This window comes from Pleurodeles waltl, chromosome 5 (genome assembly GCF_031143425.1).
Source record: "Pleurodeles waltl isolate 20211129_DDA chromosome 5, aPleWal1.hap1.20221129, whole genome shotgun sequence".
Taxonomy (NCBI): Eukaryota; Metazoa; Chordata; class Amphibia; order Caudata; family Salamandridae; genus Pleurodeles; species Pleurodeles waltl.
Window position 1 is genome coordinate 53,465,855 of NC_090444.1, and position 20,862 is coordinate 53,486,716.

Sequence of the window (20,862 nt, forward strand, 5' to 3'; positions counted from 1 at the left end):
ATCTGATTGGCTGGCCACAATCTGGCAGGGAGATTGTGGCCACCATTTTGCTTTATTGGGAAATGGTCCCCTGGGCTGACATGAGGGGGACAATGTACAAGATGGGGTCAGGGAAGAGGTCCCTGACTCCAGGGGGATCATATAAAGGTGCCTTAGACATACATACCTAGTAAAAAATGCATAAGTAATATTTTTTATGTTTTCTGAGATCTGATGATCCCCAGCAGGGCTCAGAGCGGATCTCGGTGTAAATCCACCAGTGCATCTACAGATCTTGTAAAACTTCAAAAAATATGTACAAATGGTTGTACACACTTTTGGCATCCCTCTACACACTCTCACACTCAGTCACAGACACTGTCACACCCAGTGTCTCAGCCAGACACTCACTCTCACATGCAGCCTCCCAGCCAGACACACTATTTCATACCCAGTCTCACATCCAGACATAACCCTTTCACACCCAGTCTGACATTCTAATACACCCTCTCACAACCAGACAGACACTATCACAACTGCTCTCATAACAATACAGACACTCTCACACCCAGATAGGCACTCTCTGTAGGAAAGTACCCTCTTTCTTGGCATTGTTACCCTCTTTTCTGCCTGATGCCAGCGTGTTTAATTGTGTTCACTGGGATCCTGCTAACCAGGGGCCCAGTGATTATGCTCTCACTCCCAAAACTCTGTATTTCATCCCACAATTGGCATACTGGCCTTCCATGGAAGCCCCTAGTTTGTGGTACCTAGGTACCCAGGGCATTGGAGTTGCAGGGGATCCCTATAGGCTGCAGCAATTATTCTGTAACCTATAGGGAGCCCATGCAAAGGGTTCTGCAGGCCTGCCATTGCAGTCTGCGTGAACCGGGTGCATGCACCCATTTTCACTATAGATCAATGCACCAGGTCACTATAAGTCACCCCTATGGTAGGCCCTCTCAGCTCGGGGAAAAGAATGCATGAACCTGTTTGTGAGGGCACCCCTGCACTAGCAGAGGTGCCCTCACAAACTTCAGACCCACTTTCCTGGACTTTGTGAGTGCAGGAACGCCATTTTACGTGTGTACTGGACATAGGTCACTACCTATGTCCAGCTACATAATGGTAACTCTGGATCTAGGCATGTTTTGTATCAAATGTGTTGGAATCATCCCCCAATATTTTCGCAAGTATTGGTTGCATGATTACATGCACTCTGGGGGCTTCTTAGAGGACCCCCAGCATTGCTTCCACATCCTTCTGAGGTTTTCCAGGCAGCCTCAGCTTCTGCCACCCCTCAGACAGGTTTCTGCCCTCCTGTTGCTTGACCAGATCAAGGCCAGGAAGGCAGAGCAAAGGATTTCCTTTGGGAGAGGGGTGTTACACCCAATCCCTTAGGAAATAGGTGCTAAATGGCTTGGGAGGCGTAGCTTCCCCAAGCCACGGGTATGCTTTGAAGGGCACATTTGGTGCCCTTCATGAATAAACCAGCCTACACCAGTTCAGCGACCTACAGTCCCTACTCAGGCACAAAACAGGACAATGGAAAGGGGAGTGACCACTCCCCTGTCCATCACCACCCCAGGGTTGGTACCCAGAGCTCCACCCGAGGGTTCCTGGGTTTTGCCATCTTGAATCCAAGGTTGACAGGGAACTCTGGGAGCATCTGAGTGGCCAGGCCAGGCAGGTGACATCAGAGCCCCCTCCTGATAGGTGGTCCCGCAGCTCGGTGACCAATCCCCCTTTCAGGTCTCTCTTTTGGGTGATTCCTCAGATTCGGCTTGCAAGATTCCAGCAAGATCGCTCTGCATCACTTACTTCTATCTCTGACCAAAGAAACTGCTCCTGGACTCTCTAGGACCTGGCAATCTGCAACAAAGATAAAGATTTTGCCTGCAACATTGTTTCTCTGGCCCCTTCCAGCTTTTGCAACATTTCCCCGGTTGTGCATCCTTTGCGGACAGCCCGTCTTCAGTCTGCACAGGAAAGAAGAAGGAATCGCCCTTGAAGTGAAGGAGTCACTCCCCAACATCTGCAGGCATCAACAGCAACAACAACTGGCTGCTTGAATCCCCTCTCCTGCTGAGCTGCGTGGATCCTGCAACAACGGAAGTGGTCAGAAGCGGGTCAGACAGTCCTCTCTACCAGCTGTCCAACTTGGGTGGAGGTAAGCCCTTGCCTTCCCACGAAGGACAGTACCCCTGTGCACTGCATCCTTTGCAGTTGTCAAGGCTTGTTGACACTTCTTCCAAGGAGTCTTCAGTCTTCCTGTAGCTCTAGCTACTAGCACTCCTTCCTGTGATGCACAGCAACCTGAGTGGCTCTCCTGCATCATGGGAGTTCTTTTTGTAGTGCTGCATGGGCTCCATTTGCATCTTCTGTGTTCCCATCCTGTGGGACGTCTGTGCATGTTGCCTGTGCTTCTCTGGGCTCTCTGCGATGCTAAGGCCCCCTCCGACTCCACCTCCCAGGTTTAGTCCTCCTGGACCTTGCTGGTCCCCGGCAGCTCCACTTTCCACCATCCGCGAGTCTTGCCTGTGCCAAGGCTTGTTGGTGGAATCCAGACAAGCAAACCTGACTGCAATCTTCCTTCCGGCCTGGGACATCAACTGCATCCTCCAAGAACTCAACTCTAACTCCAACTCAAGGGCTGCAGTGCTGTCTTTTCTCCCTCACCGTCGACCAACTCCTTCTATCTTCAGCTTGGTGGGTAGGGGCTCCTGCCCCCACTGGACTCTGTCCCCTCTTTCCACAGGTCTTCCTCCTCAGGAATCCACCGTTGGTTTCTTGCAGTCATCTCTGGGTTTTGCAATTCTCTTCTTTTCTTCTAAGTGGGTGTTCTGGGGAAATTCTAGTAATTTACTTCTGCTCTCCTGGTTGCTGGAGGGTGTTGTGATACTTACCTTTGTGTGTTCCTGGTACCCCTATCAACCCTCTACACACTCCACTTACCTGGGTGGGGGTGACACACTTGCATTCCATCTTTTTAGAGTATGGTTTGTGCTCCCCCGAGGTCCCCTATTCTCTATAGTGTTTTATATTATTTTGACTGTTTTCTAAATATTCTAATGCCTATTTCTGATAACTAGTCTATATAACTTGTGTATTACTTCACCCCAAGGGAGTATTGTCTCTATAGTAATTTTGGTGTTGTGTTACCATAATAAAGTACTTTACTTTTTGTAACACTGAGTGTATTCTTTCATGTGTGTAAGTGATGTGTGACTACAGTGGTATTGCATGAGCTGTGCATGTCTCCCAGATAAGCCTTGACTGATCACCCCCAGCTACCTCTAGCAAACCTGGCTTCTAGACACTGCCTACATTTCACTAATAGGGGTTGCCTGGACCTGGTATAAGTGTAAATACCTTAGGTACCCACCACACACCAAGCCAGATTTTCACACTCTCACACCCACTGTCGCACCCGGACAGACACTCTCACACCCACTGTCACACCAACACAGACACTCTCACACCCAGATAGGCATTCTCACACCCACTCTCACACCTAGACAGACACTCTCACAACTTTTATACCAACGCAGACACTCTCACAACTTTTATCACACCCAAACTGTCTGCTGCTGCGGTGATTTGGCAGTAATAATGCCAAGATCTAAATCAGGCCCCATGTGGCAAATGTAATGTTGAGTCACCTATATTCATTACATCGTCAACAAAAGTGATAACACAAAACAGTATTGAAAGATAAGGCATTCTATACATACAATACTTTATTATCCTATCTTCCATACAACAGGGGTGCGTCTAACTGAGACTGTGATGAATGGTGGCTGATGTGATGGACACATATCTTTAGTTACTATCTTCATAATTTCAACCAGGGCTTCACACTGATAAGTCCTTCTTTTCTAAGAAATTCTGAGACTTATAGGATGCTCTTCCTACTGAAAATCCATGGGTGAGGGCATCACGCAGTTCTCGTGTGAAATTCACAGTTGGTGGTATTTCTGCAAATGTTGTTTTATTGATAGAGAAGTCTGGTGTGTGCCCTACAGTAACATTTACCTGCATGATGAGTCCTCTGCCCAGAACATGCCACCATGATACTGACTGTGTTGGGGTCCAGAAGTGCTGCCAGCATAGCTGTGGCTTTGGATGTACAGACCCTGTGACAGCCACAGTACTAATGCAAGCCTGTCTATGAACAGGGCACAGATTCACTGCTCTGATCCTATTACAGCTTGTTAGATAGTGTGATGTGTTGATGTGCACACCATAGAGCTCTCCTTGGAAACTGCAAGCTGAATCCCAGTGGTCCGTAATCTAACTTTAAATTTACAAATTTACCAAGTGTATGCCTAATTATAGCCTCATTGCAAGTTTTGGGAAGCTCATAGACATTCCATATGGAGTATTGCTCATTATTCAAATGTACTCGTTACCATTCCAAAATAGTTATCAGTAGAAGCCCTGCTTCATATGTGGGGCTCTTGTTAGATGGAATCAAAATTGTTTCTTAATTGATGTAGTAGTCTTGCATCTGGTGTGGGATCTTTCTACTAGCTGTGAAAAGATTTGAACTGGAGCAAAGCACTGAAAGTACACAAAGTGGAAAGGAGGAATAAACTGCCATCTGAAGATACAATGCCCAATCCTATATCACAATAGCATACAATAATGTCTCAACTGTATCAACCAAAATAGCTTTGCAAAGTAAATTCTTAATAATAAGGAAAAGGGAAACACACAAATCAAGTTACTGAGGTCAGATTTAGAAGATCAGAAAGACAATATAAAGCAGCATAAGCAGCTGTCTGAATCATATGCACTAAATAACACATGAACGCGTTACGAGGTGGGCAAAACGCTCCCAACTCAAATAGAAATGCAGACTCTTCTTGGCAACCCAAAGACAGTATGCACTAACTGTTGCGACAGGGAGAAGATCACTACAGACTGCACCTCAGCACGCTCAAGCTACCTAAGCAGTTTATCTCAAATGCCTGTTCCCGCAGGCAGACCTTTTTATACAATTCAATACAAGGCTTTATTCCACATAGTAAATAATAAGTAATTTGTAAGTTACAAATTCAAGGCAGAAAACACTTAAAGACATGTGATCCTATAACCCTGAATTCCTGAACTAAACCATTAGACATTTCATTAACCATTTAACAATGCTTTTTGACAGGGCATGTTTTTTGTCTAAGAACGCCTGGGTGTTTCATAGTAGATGTGCACTCCTTAGATTGTGTGCTGGCAGCACTGTGTGCCTGAGGGCTCCGTGTGCTCAGAATGTAGGCCCATATAAATGAAGAATAGCGCACAACTGCGCTAATGCAGTTGTGTGTCATTTTTCTCAACGCTGGCTAACACCATTCCTTAAAGCCATCCGTGTGTCATATTTATGGAATGACGCACTGTGGCACTAAGGAATGGCTAGCAAAAAAAAAAAGACGCTAGTCGGGGTGGCTTTAGGGGGAATGGCGCTAGTGGGTCAGAAATGATGTTAGGCTGGTTAGCGGGAAAACTTTTGCTGCTAGTCAGCCTAGTGAAAGTTACTGATGCACAAGCAGCCAAAAAATTACTCCTGCCTAGCGGGCTTAGTGCCATTATATAGGTCCTCTTCCCACCCGCATGTAGTTTCTGCGCCGTGAGGTAAATATGGCTGTGGGGGGGGCTAGCATCATGTTTTGAATGGGAACGCCTACCTTGCATGTCAGTGACGAAAGATGGGTTTGCGCATTGAAAACTTAGTGCTAACTCCAAAAGTTTGACTCTTGATGGGCATAGAATCGAAATAAAAATATAGAGTTAGGTTAGCACCATTTTAGTGCCAAAATAAGTGCTAAGGTGACACTAACCATCCATAAATATAGCCCTTAGGGGCAGATTTAAGAAAAGTGGTGCTGCACCGAGTGCAGCGCCACTTTCCCTGCGCCCCTTAGTACCCCCCTACCGCCACCATGTGTGCGTCGTATTTATAATACGGTGCACCATGGCGCAGGGTAGGGGGCTATAGTGTCATTTTTCTTGACGCTATTCATGTACTCTGCAGGAGCAGCTCCAAAATGTTGGCGCTACTCTTGCAGAGTACATAGGGGCCCATTCTAAATAATGGAAGCCCCCTTTTAATGCCTGCTCTGAGCACCTTGCACCAATTTTCCAGCCCCCCCTAACAGGGGAATGCCAACTGTGCATACAGTCTGCCTGGCGCAGGTATAATGTAGCACAAAGGGTTACAGAGTGGCACAATGCATGCATTGCGCTACTCAGTAAACATGGCGCAGGGATTTCAGCCCTGTTGGGCCTCATTAATGTAAAAAATAATGGTGCTAGTGTGGTGCAAGGTGGCAGCAGGGGACTATAAATATGCCCTTTAGTTTCTTACCTGCATCCATTGTTTAATCAAGCACCAATGTGTTCTAAGCTTCTTCAATTATGGACTTATTGTCTAATCAGGCCACAATCTGTTTGAAGGCATGTGTGTGTGCCGGGTGAGTTGTGTGCTGATGTTGTAAAGGCTTTTAGATCAGTTAGGCATTAGTTGGCCTTTAAATGAATACCATTTCAAGTTTCCTTTTTGACTCCATTCTTAAGAGAACTTTTCACCTTATTCCGGTAAGTGTGGGAGTTGGGCCTAAACCTTTTCTTAACTTTAAACAGCTATGTGGTTTTGGCTTGGTCCTGATGTTGTGTGATATTTTTGTGTTTCGTATTTTTTACATCATGTTACTTGTTTGTATACCATACAACATTCCCCTCTCTATTTGATATTTCATCTACTTCATTCAGACCTGCCCTTGGCAGCAGGTAATACATGTTGTCCTACTAATCTACTACATGTGTTGGAATTCTAACTGAAAACGCCCCTGCCACCTTAGCAGTTATTCTCCAAATGCATGCTAAAATTACTTGTATCATACAATCTATCAGTAACAAGATCACAGTAATTGGTAACAAAGTCCCCAACAGTCCCGACATCAATGATGGTAGTGGTGCAAACCAACCACTGAACCACTATCTGGTGCACCTCCTTCCTCTATCATTTTAGTATCAAAATTATGCAGTGTCTGTATTGCTTCTGATGAAGTTCGATTTTCTCTATCATTTGCTGGGATGAATGTGCAGCATGCAGATCTTATCTTGCTGCACTCCACCTTGCATGACTGTCATAAGGTCCAGTACGTAACGGTGTTGCACCATCATCATTCTTAGGGTACACATTTCCTTTTCTATTTCTGAAGCCATCATTGGTGGTGTTGATGAGTTTGAGGAGCTACCACCTTGTGATTTGGATTCAACGAGCTGTTGCTTTAGCTTGGACAAATGGCAGGATGCTCCCAAAGAAAAGTTCAGCATTGTTGAACAGCCTCTATTCTTGGGCAACTTCGTTCCAGGTAATTGTACCATAATATTCTGCAGTTCTTGTTCTTCTGTTGAGATGTAGCAAAGGCATTTGAAGGCTCATGGGGTGTTTATGTAAAGCAGATATGTTTATTCCAGGGATCAACAAAACTGGAGCATGCAAAGTTACTGTGCATCAGATCCCACCCCAGTTGTGTGGTAACTGTGCAAACACCAGTTCTCCACACTGTCAGAAGAAATCCATGACGTCTGAGGTGCCTCCCTGCATGTTAGTGTGGAAAACTGTGACCTTGCAACCAATATTTTGTCCTACGTAAATGGTGCCATTTCCTCCCTGCACCCGTTCTCTGCCTGCCTTTTTATGGCAGAGCTACCGCCATTAAATGGCTGGCAGAGAACAAGGTCATAATTGTGCTTGCAGGGCTTTCCCTGGCAGATTATGACCGCCGCAACTACCAGACCTCCGAGATCTCTGATCCTGGAAGTGCTGGTGGTCCCATAATGGCACGACTGCCAGAGTTAAAATATGGCACTCGAACCACTGCATTGGCGTAGGTCCAACCGCCATCCGCAAGGGGGCCTAAGTGTCATAGCTGGCACAGCACAGGCCACTTCACACAGTGACAGATGGGACTCGCTAATGGAACAAAATCATGATACGAGTAGTAAGGAAAATATATCAGATGTTCATGCATTCCCCAGGTTGTTCAGGTCCCCTGCGTATACATGGATAAAAGAATCCTCTGTAGCTATTAGGAGGATCAATACAAATATTACTGAGATATAATGTAGAGGGAAATACCCATGTGGCACTTTGAGTGCTCTGATTCACTTATTTGCCAATTTGTAAACTTTGCTGAATACCTACCCACATCCAAAAACTCAAACATGGGTTGCAGCAGGGTGGTTTGCTTTTTCATGGAAACTGAGGCTGATCCACATAGCAGTGCGTTGCGTCACTGTGTCAGTGTATAACATAATGATACCTGGGAACGTGCCAGCAAATCTAGTATGTAACTCCATGAGACAAGTAAAATAAATGATTTAAGTCTAAAATGCAATAGTTTGGTATATTAAAGTGCTATCTTTGAAAGTTCAAGGTGCATAGGAAAATGCATATCAGAGCTATGTAAGCTAGTTCTCATCCATTTGGCGAAACTGGTTATGGCATTGCAGAAATTACTTCTGGTGGTGGTCTTTGCTGAGTAAGAGGATGAGTTGTCTGTTGCCTGAATAGGATATGATGTTGAATTTTTGGGATCTGACATGTTAGTGAGGGGAGCCATGTAGGTGTTGATGCTTGGGGTACGCTGCAGATGATGCTCTTAGGTTTGGAGGGGAAGGGTGGTAGGTGGATTCTCTGCAGTCATCCTGTGAAGAATGAGGCAACCCATTTGAGGGCATTTTCCTGCATACCAATGCTGTTCGGTCTATTGAGGAGGGTGTTGTGGAATACAGTATTGAATGCCGTTGATAAGATGAGGAGGGTCAGGGCTGCTCTGTGGTCAAGGAGAGATCTGATGTCACCTGTGGCTGTGATATGGGCAGTTTCTGTGCTGTGGTTGGTGCAGAAGCTGGATTGGTAGGCCTCAAGGAAGTTGTTTTTCTCCAGGTGTTCTGTGAGCTGGTGGTTGATGGCCTTCTTTAGGACTTTTGTGGTGTATAGGAGCAGTGAGGTGGCGCAGTAATTTTTCAGTTCACTGGGATCCGCAGAGATTGTCTTGAGAAGCGGTTTTACCTCTGCATGCTTCCATTTGTTAGCGAAGGCTACCATTGTAATGGCGGCATTGAGGATGTTGGTGAGTTCTGTACAGAATTCCTTAGTTCCTTGGTTGAATAAGTGATGGCGACTGGGATTGGTGTGTGCTCCAGAGTGGATGGTGGACATGATGGCTACAGTGTTGTACGTGGTGATCTGGTTTCATGTGGTGATTACTTGGTTGGTGTGAGTGGTTGGGTTGAGGTTGTTGAAGTTAATATCGGTGAGTTGGGGCTATATGTTGTAGATGTTGGCTATCTTGCTGTGCAAATAGTCTGATAGAGTGTGGCAGAGTTCTTGGGAGGGGAATTGTTAGAAAAGGGGTCTCTGGTTGGCAGTCAGTTTGCACTCTGTCTAATCAGGGACCCTCACTCTAGTCAGGGCATTGGAGGTACACACTTAAGGTAACCGTTGCTCATCCCCTTGGTAGCATGGCACACGCATTCAGGCTTATCACAAAGGCAAAGTGTAAAGTATTTGTACCAAAACACACAATAATACAGTGAAAACACTACCAAAATGGACACCACACCAGTTCAGAAAAATAGCCAATATTTATCTAAATCAAACAAGACCAAAATTACAAAAATCCAACATACACAAGTGAAGTTATGAATTATTAAAATGTAGAATCTTAGTCCATAAAAAACAATGGATACATTGTTGTTACATAAAGTACCTGGTTTGCGTCAAAAATAAAGCTGCACGGGCGAACGTGCGGCAGAAAAGTTAGAAATATGTCAATTCCATATTCTCAAGTGAGGCCGTGCATCGTTTCTTCTATGGTCGGGTAGGCAATGCACCGGTTTTCTCTCCCACAAGAGAGCAATGTGTCAATTTCTGGATGCAGTACCTCCGATCCGTGCAGGTTCACATTGATTTGGACGCCTAGCGATGATGCGTGCAAAATCCAGCTGCACAGTGATGAAAAACTGTGCTGCGTGGGGTTTGCGCCATTTTTAGCAGCTGCAAGTGGATATTGTGTCATTTCTACAGCTGCAATGCAGGTGATGCATCGATTTCTCAACCACAATGCAGGTGGTACATCCATTTTCAGCTGCGATGCAGGTGGCGCATCATTTTTAAAGTCGGGTTGCAGGTGGTGTGTCGATATTTTCCCCGCACGGCTCCTGTGCGTGGATTTCCACGTGGGTTCCACCAGCTTCACCTTTCAAGGGACCAGGGACTGGGGAGGGCACCACTTGGCAGTGTAAGAGTTTCAGCAGAGAGTCCAGGTGCTGGCAGGGGAAATCTTTGATGGCCCTGAGACTTCAAAACAAGAGGCAAACTCAGTCCAAGTCCTTGGAGACACTTCACTAGCAGGAATATACCACAAAGTCCAGCCTTTGTCCTCTTTTAGGCAGAAGCAGCAACTGCAGACCAACGCAGCAAAGCACAGTCACAGGCAAATGGGCAATACTCCTCCTCTAGCTCTTGAGCTTGTCTTCTTTGGAGAGGTTCCTCTTGTATCCAGAAGCAATCTACAAATCTGGGGTTTTGGGTCCAATACTTATACCCCTTTCTGCCTTTGAAGTAGGCAAACTTAAAAGGAACGTCTTCACAAGATCCTGCCTTGCCCAGACTCACCCCAGGGGATTGGAGACTGCATTGTGTGAAGGCAGGAACAGTCCTTTCAGGTGTAAGTGACCACTCCTCCTTCTACCCTAGCCCAGATGGCCCATCAGGATATGCAGGCTACACCCTAGCTCTCTTTCTGTGACTGTCTAGTGTAGATTCACAAACAGCCTACTGTCAGTCTGACCCAGTGAGGGAATACACAAGCAGGCAGAGTCACACAATGATTCAAGCAAGAAAATGCCCACTTTCTAAAAGTGGCATTTTCAAACTGACAATCTAAAAAACAACTTTTCCAAAAGATGTATTTTTAAATTGTGAGTTTAGAGACCCCACACTATACATCTTGATCTGCCACCAAAGGGAAACTGCACTTAAAAGTTATTTAAAAGCAGTCCCAATGTTAACTTATGAGAGAGATAGGCCTTGCAACATTGAAAAACTAATTTGGCAGTATTTCACTGTTAGGAGATAAAAACACACTAGTAAATGTCCTACCTTTAACATGCACTGTACCCTGCCCATGGGGCTACCTAGGGCCTACCTTAGGGGTGCCTCACATGTATAACAAGCATTTTCAATGCAATGGATCTCACATTTTTTTGAGTTAGAGCGACTGGCATTGTACATTCATAACTGGACTTTTCTTGCTACACAGATTGGTCAACCCTGCCACATATTTTCATCTTTTCCTGCCATGTCATTCCAGTGGTCCAGGATTTAACTAAAGCACCTCCATTTACCTTATTCGTCTATCTTAGAAAAATATACATTTATCATAAACCTTTATCAGAAATAAACTTTTGGCATGAGAGTGTAATGCTCAAAGCACCATAAAAAAATATATTTTGGGATGGATTGGAGGGTGAAAGGAAAGAGGGAGTCAGGAGTAAATATGGAGAGGACAAGTGGCGTAGTTACATTGTCATGGGCTCTGGAGTAAGAAGGGAAAATGGTTGACTGCAATTTCAGTAGGAAAATAGAGCAGTAATTAGAGTTGAGTGAAGCCCATAGGTTCCTGGGCCCGGTGCCACTGCACCTGTTGCTCTTTTGATAACTAGACCTCAGGAGAGAAAGCGAATGGGGCAGAAAAAGAGAAGCAAAATTAATACAACAAACAAAAGAAAGAAAGAGAAAGGGGTCACAAAGAAATAAAAGAAGTAAGGGAAATAAAGAAACAGAAAATGAAAACTAAGAGAATAGAGCAAACATGATACAAAGGAAACGAAGGAAGGAAGCTACTGAATGAAAGATAAAGAGGAAAACAATAATAAAAGAAGTGTAAAAAAAAATTTAACATCAGAGAAAAAAGAGAGATGGTGAGAGAAACACGCAATAAAAGAACCAGGGCATGTATGTACTAACACATTTCCCACAGAATTGGAAAACAACTTTAACACTTAGGGTCCCGACTAGTAACTTGTGGCTTCCACATACAGATAGGAAAAAGAGGGATTTATAGTAAAACATGAATTGGCAGATAAAGATAAGAAAAACAGCAGAGGAAGGTAGAAAGATCTAAAAAAAAAAGTGAAAGGACGTTTACTGAGTCAAAGGAAAGAGCAAATAAAAACGACAAAGAAAGAATGAAGGGAAGAGAAAATAGAGTGAAAGAATGAACACCTGATGAAAAAAGAGAGGAATGATACAAGGAAAGAAATATAAAAGTTTTTATAAGTTTGAATGAGGAAGTAGCAAGAGGAAGAGGGAAATAAAAAAAGGAGAGGAGTAGAAATAAACAGTTGAAAGAAAGAGCAAAACTGTTAATATGTGGATTTTAAGAGCTGGAAAGAGAAAAGTGAGGAAGAAAGAAAATATTGAGAGTAAAGGGAGTTAAGGAAACAAAGGAGTGAGCTAAGTGAAACATACCCTCCCAAATAAAGATGGCATCTAAGAATAGATTTAATGTGTTCCACTACATCCTCAAACAGAAGTCAGAGTGTGGAACAGCAGGAGGCACCGCAGAACCGCAGGAGGTTCATTAGGTGTATGTGAACCCTGATACTGCATTATTGGGGCACTTCAGATCAGGATTAGGGGTATAGACAGAGCTTAATCCTGGCCCTGTGCTGGAATAACAGAAAGGCAGTGGGTGAGGATTGAGAAACGGAGTGCAGTGTAACTTCTTGTATTGGAATAATGGGGCCCTGCAGGTTAATGAGGATTGGAAGATTGCAGCAATTATTGGATAATTTTAACACATATTGTGAAAACAAGGGACTGGAGATTAATGCTACTAAGACCAAATATAGGGGGATCAGACCCCACAAGTCATTCAGAGGGGATTTATTTCTGTAGCAGAAGATGCTTGAACGTGTACCAAAACTTTAGTGTCTGGCTATTATGCTTGATAGTAAATTATCCTGTACTTCGCACATTCAAAACAAAGGGCAGTACTTCTGCATAGAGCTATGGCAATCTTCAAAAATCATCAGACAACATTGCCCAGACCAGTCTTCCCGCTATTGACCTCTATAACTTAAAAGCACAAGTAGTGGCCCTATATGGTGCCAAAATTTGGGGGACATTCAAATGTGAAAAGGCTGACCAAGAGTGAGAATACGTGTCCCAAAAGCACTCCCCTTATCCCCATGTTCTATGATGTTGCACTCAGGAGAGAAGAGCATGTAGCAGTGTTAAGGCCTCTTCTCTTCTGGGTGAGGATTTGGACAGTACAGGAGCTTGCGCCATATCAGAAGGGTATGAGAGAACTTTTGGAACTAGATGAGAACACCACTTTTCCCTGGTTCAGGTATATTGAATGTTGGCTCACCAAACTGTGGCTTTGGACTTTCTGAACTGACCCTTCCTTCCTAACATTGTCTTCCAAAACACAATTAAAATTCATATTTTGGGATAATATTATCACTAACTTACATCACAGCTCTCGTTTAGGTAGATTATCAACTCATTTCTGAAATGTAAACTCTGACCCTATTTCGAGAGTGTCTGGATACCCCCCAATCCCAAATGGCCTAGACCCTGTACATAAAGTTCTGTTATGACATATTATAAATATAGGGGCATATTTACAAGCTCCATGCGCCAACAGTGAGTCACCTTTGTGGTGCTCTGGCACTGCAGAGTGCGGACCCTTATCTACGAAGCCATGCACAGCTTTTCATAGCCTCATAGATAAGGTGTAAGGAAATGCAGCACAAGTCACTGTGTTTCCTTACACCACGATAGGGGGGAGCTCCATGGGCATTGTGGTGGGTTTTCCCATGCAGAATCCATGGGTTTTGGCACATTCTGAGTTTTACAAAGATGTGTAAACTTGAGAAGGCATCAAAATCATACACCTTCTCAAGGGAGGAGGTTCGAGGAGAAATATATTTATTTCTCCATGTTTTTTCTCCTACTATGTGTGCTGCATTTTGCAGCACACATACAAAGAGGAAAAAAACCTCCATGGATTGTTTCTGTGCAGGTGCCTCTTCTTACATAAAACAGCCCTGCCAACAAGGCAGACACCCTTGCATCATGGTACAAGGGTGCCTGCGTTGGTGCTAGTGGTATAGAAAAGAAAAGTAGAGAACAGTATGGGAGGCAGGAGTGTTATAGAGAAAAGCAGTAGAGTCAGGAGTTGTATAGAGAAGAGCAGTAGAGTCAGGAGTGGGATAGAGAAGAGCAGTAGAGTCAGGAGTAGTATAGAGCAGAGCAGTGGAGTCAGGAGTGGTAAAGAGAGGAGCAGTAGAGTCAGGAGTGGTATAAATATGAGCAGTGGAATCAGGAGTGGTATAGGGAAGAGCAGAAGAGTCAGGAGTGGTATAGGGAAGAACAGTAGAGTCAGGAGTGGGATAGAGAAGAGCAGTAGAGTCAGGAGTAGTATAGAGAAGAGCAGTAGAGTCAGGAGTGGTAAAGAGAGGAGCAGTAGAGTCAGGAGTGGTATAAATATGAGCAGTGGAATCAGGAGTGGTATAGGGAAGAGCAGAAGAGTCAGGAGTGGTAAAGAGAGGAGCAGTAGAGTCAGGAGTGGTATAAATATGAGCAGTGGAATCAGGAGTGGAATAGGGAAGAGCAGTAGAGTCAGGAGTGGTATTGATAAGAGCAGTGGAGTCAGGAGTGGTATAGAAAAGAGACGTAGAGTGAAGCATGTGAAAGAGGAGCAGTTGAGAGAAGAATAAGAGAGCAAGGAGTAGAAGAAAGAAAAGAAGAGGAAAGAACAGTAGAGAGAATAACAGTGGGCTGATGAACTGTACAGAGAAGATTGATGCTAGGAAACATGGTGAAAGAAGGAGAGATGGAGAAAAGAGCTGCAGAAAAAATTCTGGACAGCGAGGAGCACCAGAAAAGAGTGGTACAGAGAGGTCCAGTGGAGTCAGGAGTGGTACGGTGAAGTGCGGGGTGAGGAGTGATAGAAAAAAGAGTGCCAAGAAATAAGAGATTAAGGGCCAGATGTATCAAAGGGTTTTTCCCATTCTGTGTCAATGGGAAAATGTGTTCGTACATATGGCCTAAGGCACATTAGAGAGAACAGCAATAGAAAGAATAGGGTAGAGTGGAGATCAGTAGAGCTATCAGCAGTATGGAGATGAGTGTACGTAGGACAGAAGTAAAATGAGGAGTGCTAGAGAAGAGCTGTAGACTGAGGAGTCACAGAGAAATAGTGCGGGGAAGACAAATAGGAGCAGTAGAAGAGGGAGAAGGAGGATGATATGAGAGGGAGGAAAAGGGTTCTATATGAGGCACCTTAATGTAACCTACAAGAGATGGTAGTTTCAGCTGTGTGCAGTTTCTCTGAAGATATTGGAAGCTTTTTCCCCTTAGTTCCAAAGGAGTCAAACCATATATAAGGATAATTCAGTGTGAGGATCTGTGAACAGCCTGTGGCAGTTGTGCTGTTAGCTCAGGGTGGCTGTGTTTTTAGTTCAATCCTGTTGGTGTTTTACAGATGCACCACATCCGGGGACCTGCCCCAAAGAAATAGATGCATGCAAGCTGCACCTGCCTCTCCCAAAGTGCCAAAGCGACACAGACTGTCCGAAGACTCAGAAGTGCTGCAACCTCTGCGGGAAAAGATGTGTGCCTGCTGTGATAGGTAAAGTATCTTCAAACAATCTACCATCTTGGGGGTCTGGAGTCAGTTACTAACCTCTACTGCTTCCTTTTCACATACAGCACCCAAAATCCTTTGAGTGAGTTGTTGGGATTTAGAAGACCAACATTACAGAATACTACATGAGATAGCATAACACGACATGACATAGCATAACATAACATTGCATAAGATAAGATAAAATAACATGATATACCACAGCATAAAATTACATTAAATAGCATAACATGGCATGACATAGCATAATACAACATTACATAAGATAGCATGACATGACATGACATAGAATTACATAACACTACATAAGATAAATTACATGGCATAACATAACTTTATAATTCTATTGGCCTCACATAATATGATTTCTTTCTCCTGCTGTTCTCATCTTTTTCTTGCTTTGCACAATTTAAGGAGTATATAATTGAGTGCACTTGAATATGAATTAAAAACACAATTCAAAATTCTCGAGTATAAAGAACAAAAACGTTCTATTCCATATTATCTTCCATTATTACACAGTGACAGTCGCTATTGTGTAGTTATGATTCACACTACACTTTCCACAGATTTTGTTTTTTTTATTTGCCCATCAATGTGGCCTTTTTGGATGAGCATGCGCCAAATTTGGCCCTTGTCTACTGTAGCGAGGTGAGGTCCAGGTAGTTAAACTTCATGCAAATCTGTGCACATTAAAAAGATTAAGGTGATAGGGAGTCAAAAAATCAGCATTCCCATTTTAGATCCCATTGTACATTTTGCTCTCAGTTACAACTGAACCTATTCACACTTTGAAATTGGACATTTTCTGGGAAAGCATGCTTCTGCTTCCTTTGAGTAGTTTTTGAGAGATTGACATTTAAATAACATGCCAGTGAAAGGGTTTGAAATTGTTTTGTATATATTAGCCGTTTGAAGTCACAATTTTGAAAAATAATTTCTGTCAACTAGATTGCCTGATAAAGGGTATAATTTTTCCCTGAAAGCTGATAATCACAATTGTGTTAAAAAAAACACAAAAAAACGAAGCTGTGGAAAAATAATTTCTACAGAAATGGGAGGGCACTGAGAGAAGTGCCACACTACACTCCATGTGGGTGCCCAGGGCTCTCTGAAACAAGAAAAACGAGGACACATTCAGGAAAAACTAATGCCCAAATTTAGAGAAGGCCTAGCGCCACCTAGTGTCACGTTAGCATCATTTTTTATGGTGTGTGGAGGTAGGTTAACAAAAACGCTGTGCCCAATTTACAAGGTGGTGCAATGCATGCATTGCACCACTTTGTAACTCTTTGCACCACATTATGCCTCTGCCAGGCATAATGAATGCAAGGGGAGCGTTCCTCCATTAGGAGGCCCAGAAAAGTGGAATTCCCCTGCGCCATTTTTCTCGTCATTTTTAATGACTGCTCAGCACCTGGGCTCTCTTGCTAAGAGTCCTGACTTGCCAGGTGGTGCCAAATACAGTTCCTGTGCCCTTGGGAGTAAGTTCTGGTGCAACCAAGAAGAAACCATGTACATCGACTCCAGAGCGACTTCGGAATAGGTGCCTCGGTCTGACTCCGTGCAGCTGTAAAGACCTGAGCCGTGGTCTCCACTGAGTACAAAAATCGAGACCAATGTTGCAGGTTCCACACCGCTAAAGCACCTGTGAAGTCCCACCACAGCTTGAGTCCCGAGTGCAGTGTCACTGACGCTCGTGACACCCAACTCTTACTCCACCACAGCACCTGTGACACGCCTTGTGTCTTGACCTGCTGGATTCATCGACCCCACCTTGTCAAAAGAAACTGATGCCTCGCCACTGATGCCGCATCACCTCCTCTGCAACTGTAAGGAACCGATGCCTCACCTCTCCCGCCTAGCAGGAAGGAACCAACACCTCTCCTGCCTAGCAGTAATGAACCAATGCCTCCCTTCCCCAGCAGCAGTAAGGAACCAACACCACACCGACTCCAGTGACGCCTCACTTCCCTGACTCCATGTAGTTTTTGTTTCCTCATTTTCCAGGGTACTGTACCTGGGGTCCGTGCGACTCCGTGACCAGCCCACACTCCCACCCGAGTGGCGTTGCACTATTGGGAATGACTCTGTCAAGACGTTGTGATAGCCTCAGTTGGAGCTATTGTGTTTCTAAGTGCTATACTAATATTTAGGGCCTGATTACGAGTTTGGTGGTCAGCCCGCCAGACTGCCATGTTGGCGGTCCCCAAACAAATGCTGCGCTGGCCGTCCCCAGAACACCATTTTATGATTTATACAGGAAGGACCATCATCCACCAAGCAAAAAAGGCAAACTGGCAAGCAAAAAAGGCAGACCGCCAGTGGCACAGGGGCTTCGATTTAGGGCGGTCTGACCTCCAGTGCCATCAGCACCTGGACCAAACACCAAGCCTACTTCAAACACACAGTTGCCGTGGCAGTCAACCACCTCGGTCCTCGTTCAGCAAAGTAACAGACAAGTGCACACTGGATGAATTCAAAACAACACAGCTGACACACATTGGCCAAGTGGACACACCTACAAAGGACACTATAAAACACACCCTTCACAAACCACAATCCTTTGTATTGCCACTGTAGCACAGCAAGACAGACCACAAATCATTTTGTCAATTTTTGGTCATAAGTCAGTGCTTTTTTCCCCCATCCCATTTTACACCTTTCACACACATCATCTATTTTTTCCCCATATTCACCTGTCTTGTTTAATTAGTCACTTTCATCCCCCTTTGATTTCTAGGCATGTCACGGCCCGAAACCCATGATTTTTAGAGGATGAGTTGAGAGTCATGGTGGATGAAATCATTAGAGTAGAGCCACAATTGTTTGGAGCCTAAGTCCATTACAATCCTCTCAGTAGGGAAATTAAAATGTGGGACAGGATAGCCGATAGAGTGATTGCTGTAGACACCATCCTGCGCACAAAGGAGGACATTAGTAAGAGGTGGAACAACCTCAGGGACAAGGTCATTTCCCTGATCACCAGGAAGCAGCTGGAGGCCAAGGAGACTGGCAGTGGCCCTCACAGTGCCCTGTTAAGACTCTTTTCCTGGGAGGAGAAGGTCTTGGCCATCCTGCATCCTCAGGGCTTGACAGGAATAACTGGGGGAGTGGAGTCTGGCAAGTCACAACACAATGTCACAAAACTGCAATGTCATGCATGCTCACAGCTTAGCTGTTGCCACTGTCTTGTTCATGTACCTCAACAAAATTCAATACCCAGAGTATCTGAGTTGTAACACTGTCAATCTGTATAACATTTCGAGGGCCTTCTATAAGTACTTGCAAATCCCTGGGCCTCTACATCATACAAAGGATTAATGGCATCTGCTGATGCAATCAGACTTTGTCATAGTAAGGGGTGCCATATAGCAGTGGAGATTTCTCTGGGGCCATTGTGTTGTGGATTTTAGAGACATATCTCACAGACAATTTGCACATTTTGTTTACAGTATACATTTTCATGCCAAATATGGAGTATATCTGAGCAACATTAGTACTACCTCCATGACTCCATTGGTACAATTTACACATGGTGAAGTGTGCATTGTTGATATGTTTCCAGTGTGACATGAGTATTTCCATGTCACCTTCTTCAGGATACTGTACTGTTGTCAGGAACATGGCAGGATTTTGGAACATCATTTCTTGTTGTGTTATTGTGTATGTGATGAATAGATGTCTGCATGACCTTGTGTGGGATCTGTTGGAATGAACTTGACATTGGCATACTATTGTATGACAACAGGTAACAGGTATGCTCCACAAGGCAAAACATTGAATGTGATATGGTCTCCTACTTGTTCAATGGTTACTGTGATTGCACAACTTCACCCATGCAATTGGAGTTGTCTGAGATCCTGTTTTTCCTGTGGGCAACTGTTGACAGTTCATGTGGCATGCATGCATATGGTATGGTACATGTAGGAGGCACCTGGATGTAGTTTGTTGCTATGGACTACTTGACATCATGGTAATGTTTGCTAATCACAGCTGATGCATTTGCAGCATCATCCCAGGCAAGTGAATGAGACAGGGTGCAACCAACTGGGGAAGCATCTGGCCACAGTGCCTCCAGTCATGACACCACCAACACAGAGGGATCCAGTAGCCCGGAGGGTGAGGGGAGTGCCACAGAGGACACAGGATTGACCTTCTCATCTTCTCATCTTCATATTCTACCTCCAGTGCCACTCCCTAGTGGTGGGGGACCCATCAGGACCTGCTCCTGTACCATCCTTGTCCGCCACCCTCAGTTCTATCACCATCCTCCCTGTTGCTTCCCACCCAGTTGGCCATGCCCACTCACCCAAGAGGGTTGGTGTCTCCTTTGCCCCAGCCACCGCAGCACAAGTCCCTGTTACCCCTGCTGCCCTGAGTGAGAAGACGATTAACCTCCTGAGAAATATCTCTGTGGAGGAGATTGCCATTGTGAATGCCATCCATGGGTTAGCAAGCCAACCTCATCAGACAAATGCTTTCCTAGAAGGCTTTCTATTCTGGCCTAAAGAGATCTTTTCAGGCTCTGGCCTCCTCACTGATGACAGTAATCCACCCCCAATTCTCTCTCCCACCACCTCTCTCTTCCCAATCAAAACTCCCTATTGCCCTACCGGTCCTAAGCACACAGACACATCCGCATGAACCTACCTCAACACACACAAGCAGCAAACATCGACACAAACACCACAAGACACACCAGCATGCATGCACTCGGCATTTACCCACAGACACCACATCAGCCACCATTTCAACAGACACCCCCACCTACCCACACACCACATCCACATACCCACAGACACCACCACAACACCCAGTGACACATCCTCCACACCCACCATACACCCAGACAACAGCTCACAACCCACGGACCCTCACTCCTCAGGAACCATACCCCCAGAGACCACCACAACACCCACAGAGACATCCACCACATCCAGCATACCCACAGACACCACCCGAACAGACACACACATCCACCATCCCTCATCACCCAGTACCTCCACCTGCCAGCCCCCCTAAAATGCACAAATGCCCACACCCACACACATAATAGACAGCACCCAAACACAGACATACCTCGCAGATGTACACACCCAAGGCATCTACACCCACAGACAAGCCCACCACTCCATCAACCTCCAACTCCCCA

The 20,862-nt window shown here is 44.8% G+C and overlaps 1 protein-coding gene across 1 annotated transcript in view; it reads left to right on the forward strand.

Annotated features, from left to right (window-relative positions):
* Window positions 1–20,862, forward strand: part of LOC138295328 (uncharacterized) — a 298,639-nt gene that overhangs the window by 234,706 nt on the left and 43,071 nt on the right. The window contains exon 13 of the mRNA XM_069233552.1: window positions 15,546–15,692. Coding sequence (XP_069089653.1) covers window positions 15,546–15,692 — 147 coding nt within the window. The remainder of the gene's footprint in view (window positions 1–15,545; window positions 15,693–20,862) is intronic.